This window comes from Prionailurus bengalensis, chromosome B1 (assembly GCF_016509475.1).
Source record: "Prionailurus bengalensis isolate Pbe53 chromosome B1, Fcat_Pben_1.1_paternal_pri, whole genome shotgun sequence".
NCBI lineage: Eukaryota > Metazoa > Chordata > Mammalia > Carnivora > Felidae > Prionailurus > Prionailurus bengalensis.
The window spans coordinates 206,084,709-206,100,686 of NC_057344.1; the positions used below are offsets into that span (position 1 = coordinate 206,084,709).

Here is a 15,978-nt window from a genome sequence, read left to right on the forward strand (position 1 = left end):
TGCTGACGCGGGGGGGTGGGGGGTGGGGGACAGGACACGCCTGCACTAGCGTCGTAAGTCGGCAGAGACGGTTTCTTCAGCCCTCGCTCTCCTGAGTCTCTCGAGCTTGCTTTCTCGGTAACTCGGCCCGTACTTGTGCCGACTTGGCCGCGATCGTCGGCTTTCCCCTTCTTCCGAGCTTCACGCGTTTCCTCTGCTTGGCTTTCACCCCTGCCTCCTTCAACCTTTGGGGGAACCCGTCCAAGTAGGGGTGTCTCACGCCTCACAGAGGAGGACGTGCGGCCCGGGGGCTCGGCCGGCCGCTGGCCACTCTGCCCCCCGGTGGGTGCCCGGAGCCCCTTAGCGCTGGAGGCGTGGCGCTGCCCCTCGTCTGCCACAGCCACCGGCAGCTGGGATGTGGGTGTCCCTCCCGGGGCCCCTGGAGATGGCTTGTGAGGTGTCGATCGACTGTGTCGTGTGTGGCTGACTCCAGACCCGGAGGTGCGGCTTTCTCACCAGTGCCGCACGCCCGTGTTAGAGGCGGTAACGGGGACCCTGCTTTCCTTCTCTTTCAGACGGACGCGGATATCCGGGCGCTGTTCATGGGTATAGACGACCTGTGTAGGAAGTACTCAAAGGAGACCTTCCAGGTGAGTCCTGCACGGGGTACTTCTTGCTCAGCATAACCCCCGTCAGGCTGCGGCTGCCTCATGAGGCTGTCCTTTCTGAGGGTCACAGCGCACTCGGCCACGCCGTGCTGTCCTCCTCCCGCCCCCCCCCCCCACCCACCCACCACGTGTGCCTCACATCTCCCTCCAGGGTTGTGAACCCCTGCTCACCCCACGTCCCACCCCAGAGGTCTGACTTCCCAGACATCACTGGACCATGTGCGGGCCACCGTTCTGTCCGGGAAGCTGCCTGAGAGAAGGGAGCCCCCCCGCCCCCAGCCATCCTGCCTCTCCGCCTTCTGTCAGTGTGTAGCCCCTGCTGTGGGCCACCTCCCACCTGCCCTCTGGGGAAAGGGGCCAAGTGGGACAGCGGCCAGGAGCCGCCTCTAGCCAAGACCTTTCCCGTGGGGCAGCGGGCCAAGGGAGAGCGGTCCCACCCTGACCTTCTGGGCCCGTTGCACGTCTGGAGGCTGTGGTCCAGCAGCCCCACCGAGACCTTGCGTTCTCTGCAAGGCCCTTTCTAGCTATGACACGGCCTGAAGCCACCACGGTCTCATGGCCGTCCCATCTACGCTTAGCGCCGAAGGCCTGGGTGGCGCCCCAGGACACAACAGCGGCACGAGGCAGGGGCCAGGCGGGGGCCCGGATGTCTCCATCGCCACGTCCACAGCGGGAGCTTTCGTGGGTGGGCCAGGTCCCCTGAGGCCCGGAAACTGTCCACGTTCTCAAGCTTGGCGACCCTTCCGCCCATGACGTTCGGAACCACTGGCAGTCCTGTGCCCTGACGTGGTGTGCCCAGACAGCTCTGCAGACACTCACGCTGTCCCAGACCGTGCGCCCGCACAGGGGTGGGGACAAAGGCCGTGGAGGCAGCTGCCAAGTGACCTCCTTTTCGCCTCTGGGTCTTCTCTCCCACGGTCACGAGCCCATCTGTCATGGCGCAGAGTGGAGTTTCCAGAGGCCACACGACGGGACGTCGCGTTGTTACCCATGTTAACAAACTGGGTTTCTTGTTCTGAAATGAATTGCTGTGTGTCATCCGTTTCTCTCAATATCAGTTTCTAGTAGGGTCAGCACTGACAGATAAAATCCACGTAGACGGAACCCTCAGGGTCTCCAGTAAGTTGAAGAACGTAAAGCCAGCCCTCGGGCCCTGGCACGTGTGAGACTGTCAGAATCATGGCAGGTCCTTCCACTGAGGCCATTGGGAGGTCACCCTTCCTGATCCAGTTGGGAGGACATAGAAAAATCTTCCTTTTCCTGTCCCCTCCCCGGGACCCCTTCTCATCTCCCCTCCTCTCCCCCGAGCCGGGGCTGGTCCGTGCCGGCCGGAGTGTGGACGCCGGCTGCTCCTCCGGGAGGGGGACAGAAGTGAGCCAGCAGACCTGATCCCCCTGCACAGAGGCTGGGGCTCTACCCGAGGGGACCGCCCCCCAAACGGGCCATCCCACACCTCCTGCCAGTCACGGAACAGCAGAGGAGAGGCGTGCGTGGTCAGCTCCCGGCCTGGCCTTCCTCAGCCTGGCGCGTCACAAACTGAAGAGGCCGTGCCCTCTCTGTCCAGGAGGGCGTCCTCTACTGGATGAGGGCTCACGGCCCTTTTAGATCTTGCCTTGTTGGTGTCGCCTACCCCCATCAAGTCCACAGCGGCTCAGCCTGAGGGGCCCGGCACGCGGTCACTCGGGCCGACGCCCCGGGGACCTGGAGGCCGGCCCCCTGCCTGGTACAGGTGGGCGGCACACAGACGGGGGTCTGCGTGGCCGTGGACGCGCACCAGGCCCCTCGGGCTCGGCGTGCTGTCCCCGAGCACGTCTCCCAGGCTCAGCCCTGCCTGTGGCCCCGTCCTTGCCGTGTGCTGCCACTGAGGCCTGTGTGCATGTGCCCTCCCCGTTCCGGGTTGAGAACGGCCTGCCGGAGTGAAGATATCGTGGGCCCGCCCACAGGCCCTGCCAAGCCCGGTACCTCCGGGGTGAAGGCCCCACGTGCCAGCGTGCCCGCAGTCCTGCTCCCCGACGCGCCACGTGGCCGTCCTGTGGTCGTGCTCAGGCGCTCCTGCTCTCTGTTTCTCAGGGTCTACACCAAGACACGAGGTCTAGGGGTCAGGGTGTGACGTTCTCTTCCTGCCACACGCGTAGAACCCGTCGAGGATGAGACCAAGCAAACAGACAGGGAGTCTTGTCTGGCTGAAGACGACCGTGGAGGGTGGCTTCAGATCCGCCCAAACCACTCCCCGCTGTGCACAGGCCCCCCCCTCACATCTAGACCCGGGCCGGCCCTGCTTCGCCACCCATGCTACCTTGCCCGGAGGTGAGGCCCGCCTCCTGGAAGCCAGACCTGAGGAGCCATGAGGCCTGAGAGCTGTCATCAAGGAGGTTTCTGGGACGGGCCCCTGGTGGCGCCCCCACCGCAGACTAGTGCTTCCGGCAGAGCCTGTGTCTGTCAGCCCTCGTCCTGCGGAGCGACGCCCGGCAGTGTGTTCTCTGGACCCCGAGGGCACGGAACCCTTCGGAAGATGCGGGGGCTTGGCAGAAGAATAGGAGGGTGTCTGTCACTCCTGACTGCGGTCCTGTCTTCTGGAGGTGGCCTGGCCCGCAGACGAGGTCTTTGGACCAGCTGTGGGCTGGCCGTCCCTTCCTGTCCGTGCACTTGGCAGAGTCCCGGGGAAGGACCTACGGGATGCTGACCTTGCGTCCCACCTGGCCCTGCGCCCAGCCCTGCACGAGCCACGCGGAGGCCTTGCCCCGGAGCAGCAGAATTGGGTGTTAGCAGTCACAGCCTAGTGTTTCAAGAGGGAAGGCATCACGTCTGGAGACATCTCTCCTGGGCTGGCTCTTTTCTCCCCTGAGTAGATCACAGGTCACGGTTTCTGATTTACGCTGGTGCCCTCGGGAGCCCGCTACAGACGTGGACGTCGGGGCTCCCACAAATGGAAGACCAGAGATGGTGCCGGACCAGGTGCGGTGGGCCCTGGGGGACCAGACAGGGTCCGTGGGCTCTCACGCTCTCTCCGCTCCGCTGGGCACCATTGCCTGTGTCGGCTTCTCCCTCCCGGGCCGGCCACGGCCACCTAGCACTTCCGGGGTCACCCCAACCCTGTTGGTGCTGTTGGGTCAGGAGGCCATCCTGTGACCCGGCTGCTGCTCCCAAAGGGGCGGAGCACTGTGATTGGCCCGCTGGTCGTGTCCCGTCCCGCGGCCAGGCCCTCAACACCGCTGAAGCCGCTAGCGAGGGAGGCAGCCCGAGCTTCCCACGGAGCACGTGGCCTGGGCTCGCGTTTGCGCCGGGCACACGCCACTGCTCGCGCGTCCTGCGCGGCGGTCCTGAGCTCTGCTTCGGGCGCAGGGTGGCAGCCAGCGGAGCCCACGCCTGGGCCAGCGGGCAGGCGGGGGGACGGGGCGCAGGGAGACGGGCACGCCGGTGCTCGCACTGACGCTTCCTCCCAACCTCTGGCCGCCGGGACAGCGTGCACGGTGGCGGCCCTGTGCCGGCGCCAGCAGCTGACGCGTACTGTCTTCTCAGGTTTCAGAATTTCAAGAAAAGCACAGAAGGAGACTGTTGGCCTTCTATAGAGAAAAGGTAAGTCCGGTGACGTGCCGCCTCGTTCCGAGGCTGCGTCTCAAGGCGGCGGGCCGCTGGGCTGGCGCCTGTCCTGCCCACCCTCAACCTGGTGCGGGGATCCCACCCTGTGGACAGCATGTGGCTGCCTGGGGGCCCCAGCCGTGGTGGCCAGGACAGTTTCACCTTGGAATGCCAACACTGACCCGCTGACATCCCCAAACTCGTGAGGCACCTCTCCGTCCACAGCAACTGTGAAGTTGCACTGGCCGGTCCTTGTAAAGGAGATTCGAGGGGCCTGTTCGTTTGCCCTGCAAGCAACTCCTCTAGCCCTGTGAGCACTAATATCTAGCCCCGTGAGCACTCCCGTCTAGCCCTGTGAACACTAATGTCTAGCCCTATGAGCACTCCCCTCTAGCCCTGTGAGCACTCCCCTCTAGTCCTGTGAGCACTCCCGTCTAGCCCTGTGAGCACTCCCGTCTAGCCCTGTGAGCACTCTTCTCTAGCCTTGTAAGTACTCGCCTTTAATGAAAGGAAAGCAAAGCTTCAGTGAGAGCAGCGTTAATCGAGCTTCTGACTCAGAGCAGTGCCTTCTCGAGTGTAGACAGAGGGTCCGGGAGCACCTGGGTGAGGCTGCCTCGTGCTGGCGTCCCAGTGCTGGTCCCCGGGGCCCCTGGTGGCCTGCTCTCGGTGCACATTCACTCAAGCAGCAAGAGGACAGCTCCCATGCCTCCCACATTCTGATTTGTGGTTTAAGACGTTCAGAGGGTCAGCACGTGCTCTCAACACTGTAGGTTGGCCTACACCGCCTGGTGACCAGAACTCTGGTTGTGTTTAGATCTCAAAGCTGGAAGAGTCCCTTCGGAAGTCAGTGCTGCGGTTGGAACAGCTGCAGGGGTGAGTTCCCTCCAGAGTGCGAACAGGGCAGCCGACCGTGCTGTGCCCTTGGCCATCTGTCTGAGACCTTGTTGTAACGAAGGGGGCCGGAGAAAGAGCACTTGCCTTTACTACGAGCTTCTGTCAGAGCAGCAGTTCAGTAGGAGGTGAAGGCAGGCCAAGGGAGACAGAAGGGAAAATGTGGAAACCCCCCAGGGGCTCCCCGAGATCCCTGAGGCAGAGGCGCCCCACGGCCAGGCCCTGTCGGGGCCCCGTGCGCATCTGTCAGGAACCGTGGGGTCCGTGACCGGTGACCACGTGCAGCACGTGTGCCCCACGTGCGGAGGCCGTGGCGTGCCCTGGGGCAGTGGCCACGGGGGGCTCCCGCTGTCCACAGTGCCTTCTGTTCTGAGACGGGGCGAGGTCTCGTGAGCTGTGCTAATGTGGTGGCTCTTCCCAGCTTGGTAGGCCGAACGTCAGGGTAAAGGTGGCAGAGCCAGCGGCCCTGGGGACTGGCGTCCATCCGGCTGGTCACGTGTGCAGGGATGACCCACGCGCTGTAAGTGGGCACTTGCTGCCCTGTCGCGTTGGGCCTCTGGAAGTCTCTCTGCCACCTTGGGGCCCCGTCTGGGGTGAAGGGGCCCCCAAGCCGACACCAGTGTGAGGGTGTGCTCAGGGGTCCTGCCCCATTCCCAAGAGATCACAGCAGGAGACTCGGAGAGCCTGAGGGACGTGGGGGTGCGCGGCCCTGCTCAGTTCGGGGAGGGGAGGGGACGGGAGGGGAGCGGCACGGTGGAGAGTGCCAGGCGCCTGCGCAGGTCTCCGATCCATCCCTCTGGGTGAATAGTTTGCTTTCTTTCTGGGGAATCGTGTCTTCCGTGAGCTCTGGCCACTCACAGCCGCCACCTTTCCACATCCTGCTCTTTTCCCGCGTCCTCGTGCCCCGTTGTTCGGAGCCTGGCAGGCCTGTGCACAGAGCTGCTCCCAGGTAGCTTCTGTCCCTGCAGCCTCCCTGTGCTTTCCTGGGCCCCCAGTCCCGGTGCTCTGCTCAGCTGCCTGCTGCACACCTTTTCCACCTCGGGTCCGTTTTGGCTGTTCAGCTTTCCATTTCTAGAACGTTCCTGGTCATCTTTACCACTGTGGTGTTAGCTTATCTTTGTCGCCACCTTCTGTTTAGGCGCGTCCCAGGTGGTGTTTCTCCTCGGAGTCCAGATCTGCCTGTTCTGCCCGGCCTGGGCCAGGGGGGTTCGTCCCGTCCCGCGGGCTGGCTCCGCACACGTTCCCCGGGGAGGGCGCCCCTCCCAGACAGCATCTGCCAGTCCCCCCGCCCCCCGCCAGAGCAGGAGGAGCCCAGGTGGGGCGGCAGCATGGTGCACACTCACCCGCGGGGCGGGGGGGGGGGGGGGGGGGCGCTGGTACTGGTGGCTCTCTGTTACCTTCATGTCCTGGGGCGGGGGGGCGGCACAGAGCACACTGGTTTCACGGAGGCCGCGGGCAGGAGCGAGGGCCTCAGAGGTTCGAGGTCCCCACACCACAGAGGCGGATGCCCGCCTGCCCCCGACCCGTAGTCAAGCACCTGCTTGTTCGCAGCACCGGGCGCAGCCAATAGAGCAAGCCACAGGCCACTTGCCTGTCCTCGGGGGGCTCCTCAGGGCTGTGTGTGGGGGTGGGGTGGGGGGAAGCTGGCGAGGGTTGGGGGCCGGGGCACCTGTGGGGCATCTGGCTGTGTTTGTCGGCTTACGATTGTAACCGGGATGGGTTACGTTGAAGTAAACGTTTGCAGCTGATTAGCACCCCCTCTCTATCTGTGTAGTGTGAGATCGTCACAGCAGACAGCTTTCAGCACAATAAAAACTCCGGTTTCGAGTAAGTGACACGGGGCCTGAGCTGGGAGGGATGTGAAGAGGCAGCCAGGCCGGCGAATGCGGCCTGACGCTCAGACCCCTGCTGCAGCTCCTTCGGCACGGCCAGGCGGACACCTCCAGCCCCCTGACTCGTCAGCCTCCAACAGGTGCGTGTGCGGCGGGGCAGCCCCAGTGTCCCTGACCGTCACCGGCCGGCTCCGGCGGGTCGCACGGCCCGTCCTCTGACGTGCCTCCGGTCCTCCCCTCCTCCCTCCACCCCGCACGTCTCCTCACCGCCACCCCAACCCCGCCAGTCAGCGGTGGACAGGCAGGGACCCTGAGTCGAGTGCAGGACGTGGCACCTCGCCCCTCCCTCTGGCTCCTGCCTGCCCCGCGGGACGCAGCCTCACAATCAGGTGTGTGGTCCTGGCTGGCCGGTCACAACTCTGTCCCCACAGTCCTAGCGATTGGTTGGGGGGCATCCTGCGACCACACCGCGCCAACGGGTGTCAACCCTGGGACTGACCTGTGACCGGGATGGCCAGGCCAGGGGAGGCGGCTCGGAGACTAATCCAGCACAGACAAAACTAGGACGAGAGACCGCAGCTGGGCGGGGGGCTCCCCCCGGACCCCGACCCACCCTGGCTGAGGGGAGCTGCGCCCCTCACCTTGGCTCTGTCCGGTAGGCCCGCCCTGCAGGAGCTCAGTAGCTCACTTTCCCGCCCTTTCTTGTCCTCTCTCTTCTGCTCTTTCTCCTACGAGGCTGCCCGAGTGGTGCGTCCCTGTCAGACTCGGGCTCAGTCAGAACGAACACTTGTTGAGTGTTCATCGTGTGAAGCGTGTGGGTCGGGCAGTAAGCGTTAAGGAAAGGAAAAAGGATGTTTACTCCTGTGGCCGCCTTGCAGGAGCTCAGGCCCGATTAGAGGAGCGAGGACGAGGGCCGGGAGGGGGCTATGGAGTGGGTGGGCCGGGGCCCAGGCCGCAAGGCTTCCGTGGGCGTGGGCGCTGGCCAGCGAGGCAGGCGGGCCGACAGCGCGGGGCCTGGAGGTGAGCGTAGGTCCCGTGGCGCGAGTCTCGGTTGGTGGTGTTGCATCGCTGACGAGCCCCTGGCCCCTGGCCCCTTGTCATTTAACAGGGTGGAGTCCATGCAGGTCGACCTCACTCCTTCCCCAGCGAGAAAAGTAAGTACACCCACTCCCTGGGTCCCACCTCGTCCAGCACACGGTGTCTGTGGTTTGCGCAGCTCCGGGAAGCACAAGCGTTCAAGGCCCCAGGGACGGATCGCAGCGGGGTCTCTTCATCCTGTGCTGGGCGGGGATGTGGTTCGCGAAGCAGGTCCTGGGTGACAGTTTCGGTGTCGAGCACACTCCCTTCTGTGAGCGGCAGGTGGGGAAGAAGGAAGGGAGGCTGAGTGAAGTCAGGATAAACCCGGTCCGGCCAAGAAAGGCAGAGGCTTGGAGACCCCGAGGCCCCTGAATAGAGGCAGGGCTCCCACTTGGAGAGGGGCAAGGCCAGAGGAGACACGGCCGGAAGTTCCGGCCATCGGTGCCTGGCCCGGATGGAGCGCGGCCTGGGACTCCCCCACCCCCCACCCAAGGCCAGACACCAGGAGGCTCAGGATAGAGGATGGGGAAGCGGGTCCCCAGAGGGAGCGACCTGGTGCACACGGACTCGGTGTTGGTGACTCATACACCGCCTGGTGTCCGCGAATACCCGGTACGTGGGAGCTCGGTCTCCCGGTCGCCCCGGGACATGCACGCAGGTATTCAGGTTGGTTAGTGAGGAGTAGTGCTCACTTCCACGGGGGCCGTCCTGCAAGCAGATTAAGGAGGATTCTGGATTCCAGGATAAGCAGGTAGGAACGCAGAGGCGTTCAGAGCTGGGGTGGAGGAGACGCCCTGGTCCCTGGTGGCTGTGCCGGCGTGCGCCTCCCCTCCGTGCCCGGTTCTCCGCCCCACCCTCCTGTCTCACCATCCCCCGTCACATCTGGCCTGTGGATCCCGGCCCCCACGCACCACCTGCTGGCCTTGGCGCCCCGGAGGCTGGACTCAGCCTCACCCACGTGTGGCCTTGTTTTGGAGATTAGAGACTGACATCCTGAGTTGATCCCCCATGTCCCGGCTGTTACAGTTGAGGGACCAGAACACAGCCCACAGTCTCGAAACTGCGGTGAGGTGCTGGACCGGGGATAGCGCCTGCTGCCGTCCAGGGCAGGTTGGGAGTAGTTGAGGCTCTGCCCCCAGGCCTCCGGGAGGTGAGGCTTCCAGGACGGAGGCGAACGGGCACGGCTGCCTGGCAGTAAGACTTTATCAACAGAATCGGGCTCCGGGCCATGGTTTGCCCGCCTTGGACCAGAGCAGGACGCAAGTGCCCCCGAAACTTGTCCACCCCCTCGCCCGGCCCCCGGACGCCATCAGCCCTGGAGTGGGGGCAGGGTGACGGCTGTGTCCTGGGAACCCCACCCCGGGCCCAGAGACCCTGGGTGGCACAGCCGGCCCGGGGCAGGGCGCGGAGGGGAGCACAGGACTCCGGCCCCGGTGTGGGGCTGCCCTGAGGGATATTGTCTGGTGGTTTAGGAGAGGTCCCCGCCCCTGCGGGCTCATCCAGGGTGAGTGGCCACGGCTGCAGGGGAAGCAGGGTGAGGGCACTGCGGCCGGCTGGTCGAGAAGGTGCCACGCCCACCACAGGACACCTGGTGCAAGCAGCCTGGGGTCAGCTGCCTGGGGCGTAGAGGGCCTTGTCCCCCTCTCACCTCCTACCCTGGCCAACCCCGGGGTCCTGGGAGAGCAGGTGAGAGACACACACCCTGCAGGTGCACAGGGCGCCGATGGCGTGTCAGACGTGGACACCGGCCTGCAACTTCCGACCCGGGACGGTCGGCCGGTGTGAACAGGGAAATGACAACTCACGGGTATCCAGTGAAGGCCTGCTCTACGGCACGCGCTAACGAGGGGGGCCGGTAAAGTGCGAGAACCGACTGGAGGGAGAGCCCAAAGAGAAACACGTCAGCCATCGGGAACGCAGAAACACTGTGCTGACAGACGCGGAACCGGCAGCTTCCACGCGGCATCCCGGGATGCGCCGAAACCACCAGCAGGACGCGGGGCTGCTCTACGGGGGGCAGCCTCAGGACACGGACCGCAGACACCCTGGAGGGGAGGTTTGGACTCAGAGTTTTCCATACTCTCCTGACACCTGGGAAGTGCTAGATCTTTCTAGAGTATTTGCTCTCTGGCAGGAAGAACTCTCCGTGAGCAAGTTGTGAATAGAGGGAGAGCCTCGAAGCTGCACCTACGGGAACCCCTGTGGGAGCCCCCGTGGGAGCGCTTATGGAAGTGCGCGTGGGAGCCCCCGTGGGAGCGCCTGCAGCACGTGGAACACACCCCTCCTCGCAGACATCTGCCGCTTGCGGTCTCTGTGGTCCACACCGCAAAGTGCAGCCTGGCGTGGTCCGCCTCCGTGGGGCGTCTCGGCTTCCTTGTGCTGCCTGGGGTGGGTCTGCCCTGGTCTGCTCAGTGGGGCCCTCGCGAACACCCGTCCTAGGCCGCGGCTCCCGGTCGTGCTCCAGAGCACGGGTCCTCACCAGGACCCAGGGCGCCCGCCGCAGCCCGTGCTCAGCCCTGTGCCTGCACAGCCCGGTCGGCCGGCCGTGTCTCCAGGTCCTTTTTCTTCACCTGTTACTGGATCCTCCCTGACACAGGAGCCTCGAGAGCTGACCCAGCAAATAGAAACCCTTGCTGGTAGAAGCCAAGGTGAGAAGAGACCAGTTACCCGATTCTAACTCAGCGGAGTGACTTTCGCCGTCGCGCCGTGCCGAGTTCTCCTGTTGGGAGTTGTGAACGCTCTGCCCGCTGTCGAGAGCTGGCGTGCAGGGGGCACATGTGGCAACGATGTGCAGAGCAGGCCGGACGGAGGTGCGGGTCGGGACCGCGAGAGGAGCAGGTGCAAAGGGCCGGCGGCAGGGGCGCACGGGACATCTGCGCACCCCGACTCAGCCCGTGGCTGTGGAGGGGGCACCCCGGGGTGGGGGAGGGGGGACGGGCCGATGGGAAGGACCAAGTGTGGTGGGACCAGAGCTCTAGCCCGTGGGAGGACAGCTGCCGAGCCCACCACTGTCACGTGACGCGTGGCCGGGAGGGATGCTTCACCCGGAAGCTCTCAAGCCGTCCGCGTGAACAGGCAGTTGATGGACACGCCCTCCAGGCGGGGCAGCGCTGTCTGAAGTGTCTCCACCTAAGCGCACTGGTCCTTCCTGGTTGAGGCTTGCTGGTGGGCGTGAGCCAGGGGCTGGGGTCACAGAGGGGACCCTGCAGGGGGCCGCAGGGGTGGGTGTGCCGGGGTGGGAACTGGGAAGATGGGCACAGGGGATGGTGGCCGGGTCTGGAGACAGACCGGTGGGAGCCGGGCTTGTCAGGGGCCACGGGAGTGAGACCAGGACGGCCATGGCAGCGAAGGGAGCGCTTGGCCTGCACGCCTGGCATCGCCTCTGTGGTCGGAGGAGGCCCCCCATCACTAGTGACAGTGCCAGCGTGCCATCCTCAGGGGATCGGGGGGGGGGGCGCCCCTGGGGAACACAACCGGGTCGGCCAGAGCTGGCTCCCTGCGAGCGAGAACACCCCGTCAACACCGGAGCGCAGGGTGACGAGATCATGAGCCCAAAATGAGGATCTGTGTGGGATTTCAACATTCCTGACCTCAGCCAAGGACTTGACGTTTCCTCTCTTCTGAGATTCTTGGAAGCGCTTGGTGCAGCAACCCCGCGTCCCCCCCGCTGCTGCGAGCCCCCTGGGGCTGGGGAGCGGAGGGGGGCACCCTGCCCTTGTGGGCCTGGAGCCGGTGGTTCGCGGTAAATGGGGTGGGTCTGGCCCTCGGAACGGGCAGCTCCGGGAACTGACTTGTTTTCTTTCTACATGCTTAGCCTGAGGTCACGGCTGGCCCGGCAAGAATCTCTCTGATCAGCCCGCCTCATGATGGACACATGGGTAAGCAGGGGTCCCTGTCCCCTGCCCCAAATGGACGGGGGTCCCTGTCCCCTGCCCCAAACGGACATGCCACGGAACTGCCTGCCACAGAAGGGAACCCAGTGGAACCCACCCAGGGCAGCGCTGTCCTGCCACGAAGTCAGCGTGGGCAGTGACCTGTTCCCCAAAACGGTGTGGCTGCTGGGCCCGTTGGGGACCCTTCACGAGTACTCTTGTCCCAGCAAGATGTCTCCGTCTCGGCAAGATGGTCCCTTCCTGGCGGGTGTGGGAGTCACGAGTGGGTTTCCAGAGCAAGTGCCCGTGCCCACCGCAGGCTCAGGCTCCTTCCCAGTGGGAGCAGGGTGAGCCCCCCCGCCCCCCCACCCCGGCCCAGCCCCTCTGCTGTCACCTTCATGCCCTCAGCAAGCCCCCGAGCTTAGGCCCGTGAGGGAGACCCTCACATTCGTGATGTGTGACCCCGTTTGCTTCTCTGCTCTCCGCCTCACCTTTGCTTCTTGCTGGAGGGGATATTCTAGCAACTGCCTCGGAGGAGGGCCCACAGGCAGGCTATGTGGTCGCATCTGACACCTCTCGCTGCCACCCACGCAGCCGAGTGGGCTTGGGGCCCCCAGCACCTGCTCCGGGGGCCTCCCCGCGGCACCTTCACGCCTGAGCGGCACCCCATCCTGGGTGTCCACCCTGCTCACAGCCTCTTGTCCCCCTTCCCTGCCCTTAGCCCCCCTCCCTGCCTTTAGCCCCCTTCCCTGCCCCTAGCCCCCCTCAGGCCTGTTGTGCCAGCTTCTAGAGAATGCGGCTCCCCTCTCCCTGCCCCCTCCCCCCACCCCCCCCCCACCCCCCACCGCCATGGATGGAGTTTCCCAGTTGAGCCAGTTCCCCCGGATGGAGCCCCTTGTCACACCCCAGTGAGAACTCGTGACACACGTTGATGCCGTGTTTCCGTGGTGTCCGAGGTCGCAGTCCCCTTAGGTGCCGGCTCTTGCCTCGCCACTCACCTTTGTGGGGAGCAGGGCAGGGCCTGCAGGCCCTGGCACGTGCGCTGTTCCCGCGTGGTTGTGGGGGTCACATCTGCCTTCACAGGACTCAGGCGTGGAGGCCGCACGAATGGGAGCTTCCTGCCCCGCTTCCCTTCCGTACAGAATCCTGGGGTCCGCCCGCCCAGCCTGGCTGCGCCCTTCCCTCCTCTTGCCCCTCACTGTCTGGGCGGGGGCTTGTGGGACCCCGGACCTCACTGGGTCCTCTCCCTGGCGCATGTTTCCAAAGGGAACGCAGCGAACATCCTAAATGCTTCCAGATGTATCGATCAGAATCCAGAAGTGACACGGGGGAGGGGGGCCTGCCTCGTGCGTGTCCTGCCCCATGCGCCTGGAAGGGACAGGTCCTCATGCTGTGACTGTGATCCTGAGTGTCTCATTTTAGCCATTTCTTGTTTTTGACTGTGAACTCTCTCTTTTTCCCTTTTGTCCTTCACGTGTATGAAATCCTCAAGATGAAGGATAGCCATCTTTTATCCAATTTGCTGTTTAATTTTACATTGGATTTTTTTTAAGTTTAGATGGTTAACATTTTTTTGTTTTTTCAAATTTACATCCAAGTTAGTTAGCATACAGTGCAATAGTGAGTTCAGTAGATTGCACTGATTCGTCCCCCACATATGACACCCAGTGCTCATCCCAGCAGGTGTCTTCTTAATGCCCCTTGCCCAGTGAGCCCATCCCCCCTCCCACAACCCCTCCAGCAACTCTGTCTCTATATTTAAGTCTCTTGTGTTTTGTGCCCTCCCTGTTTTTATATTATTTTTGTTTCGCTTCCCTTATGTTCATCTGTTCTGTATCTTAAATTCCTCACATGAGTGAAGTCCTAGGATATTTGTCTTTCTCTGACTAATTTCACTTAGCATAATGCCCTCCAGTTCCATCCACGTAGTTGCAAATGGCAAGATTTCCTTCTTTTTGATTGCCCAGTAATACTCCATTGTATATATATATATGTATATGTATATATATATACATATACATACACATATACATATACATATACATATACATATACATATATATACACACACACCACATCTTCTTTATTCATTCATCCATCAACAGACATTTGGGCTCTTTCCATACTTTGGCTGTTGTCGATAGTGCTGCTATAAACATGGGGGTGCATGTGTCCCTTCAAAACACACACCTGTATCCCTTGGAAAAGTGCCTAGTAGTGCAATTTCTGGGTCATAGGGTAGTTGTATTTTTAATTTTCTAAGGAACCTCCATACCGTTTTCCAGAGTGGCTGCACCGGTTTGCATTCCCACCAACAGTGCAAAAGAGATCCTCTCTCTCCGCATCCTCACATCTGTTGTTGCCTGAGTTGTTAATGTTAGCCATTCTGACGGGTGTGAGGTGGTATCTCATTGTGGTTTCGATTTGTATTCCCCTGATGATGAGTGATGTTGAGCATCTTTTCATGCGTCTGTTGGCCATCTGGATGTCTTCTTTGGAGAAGTGTCTGTTCGTGTCTTTTGCCCATTTCTTCACTGGATTATTTGGTTTTGGGGTGTTGAGTTTGATAAGTTCTTTGTAGATTTTGGATCCTAACCCTTTATCTGATATGTTGTTTGCAAATATCTTCTCCCATTCTGTCAGTTGCCTTTTAGTTTTGCTGATTGTTTCCTTCGCTGTGCAGAAGCTTTTTATTTTCATGAAGTCCCAGTAGTTCATTTTTGCTTTTGTTTCCCTTGCCTTTGGAGACGTGTTGAGTAAGAAGTTGATGCAGCCAAGATCAAAGAGGCTTTTGCCTGCTTTCTCCTCGAGGATTTTGATGGCTTCCTGTCCTACTTTGAGGTGTTTCATCCATTTTGAGTTTCTTTTTGTGTCTGGTGTAAAATGGTCCAGGTTCATTCTTCTGCATGTTGCTGTCCAGTTTTCCCAGCACCACTTGCTGAAGACACTGAAGAATATCTTTATTCCATTGGATATTCTTTCCCCATTTCTGGGTTCTCTGTTCTGTTCCATTGATCTGAGTGTCTGTTTTTGTGCCATAAATGCTTAACATTTTTATGTTCTCAAATCTGTTAATTTTTATTTGTTTCCAGATTTCTGCTTGGACAGATTTTTTCCATACCTATATCATTTTATTCTAGTTCTTAATATTTATGTTTCTCCAAAATCTTTACAGTGTCTTTTGAGATATATTGTAATATGAGTATCCCAACCTGGTATTTTTATAATTTGTTTTGAAAATATTTCCGAAATAACACACAGAAAAATGGTAAGAAAAGTATGAGAAACTCCCTGTTCCCCTTACCCAGATTCCCCAACTGTTAAGATTTTGCCACATTTGCCGCCTACCCTTTATAGTCCGTGTTTCTTTGAACCACTGAGAGCATGTTGCAGGCATGGCGCCCCAGCCCCCCCACAAAGGACAGGGGTACTCACAGCCCCAGCCCAGCCTGCAGGCAGCTCAGCGTCAGCATGGTTCTGCCCTTGACCGTTGAGAAGCCTTGTTTGCTCTCGGGCTCAGAGTCCCCTGCGAGGATACCCCACATCTCATACAGCCGCTGTGTCTCAGTCACTTTCCTTGTCTTTTCTGTCTTCAGCAGTTTTAAGAGTTATAGACCTTCAATTCTAACAGAGGCTGAGAGACCCCCCAGGCCTGGGTCAGCCAAGAATTCTGTATCTAATAGAATTCTCCTTTAAAAGTTTACACAAAACAGGGGTGCCTGGTGGCCCAGTTGGTGAAGCTTCTGACTGTTGATTTCGGCTCAGGTCGTGATCTCACGGTTCCTGAGATTGAAGCCCACATCGGGCTCTGCACTGACAGCTTGAAGCCTGCTTGGGATTCTCTCTCTCTCTGTGCCCCTCCCCCACGCTCACTCTCTCTCAAATAAACATTAAAAAAATCGAGTTGAGACAAAATAAACACATTACAGAGTAACTCAAACAAGGGTCGCTAGCAGACCTGCCCTACAGGAAATCCAATGGGAGGCACTGAGCGGAGGATACACACTGACGGGACTGGAGGGAACAGGGTCTCATTCTCTGGTACTTTGCAGACCTGAGCTGGTGGAAGTGGCAAGTGTA

At 61.1% G+C, this 15,978-nt stretch overlaps 1 protein-coding gene across 1 annotated transcript in view; it reads left to right on the forward strand.

Moving 5' to 3' along the window:
• RNF212 (ring finger protein 212) overlaps window positions 1-15,978 on the forward strand; it is a 37,782-nt gene that overhangs the window by 14,008 nt on the left and 7,796 nt on the right. The window contains exons 3-9 of the mRNA XM_043573213.1: window positions 555-629; window positions 4,167-4,223; window positions 5,041-5,099; window positions 6,892-6,944; window positions 7,032-7,089; window positions 8,058-8,103; window positions 11,841-11,904. Of these exons, the coding sequence (XP_043429148.1) occupies window positions 555-629; window positions 4,167-4,223; window positions 5,041-5,099; window positions 6,892-6,944; window positions 7,032-7,089; window positions 8,058-8,103; window positions 11,841-11,904 (412 nt within the window). The remainder of the gene's footprint in view (window positions 1-554; window positions 630-4,166; window positions 4,224-5,040; window positions 5,100-6,891; window positions 6,945-7,031; window positions 7,090-8,057; window positions 8,104-11,840; window positions 11,905-15,978) is intronic.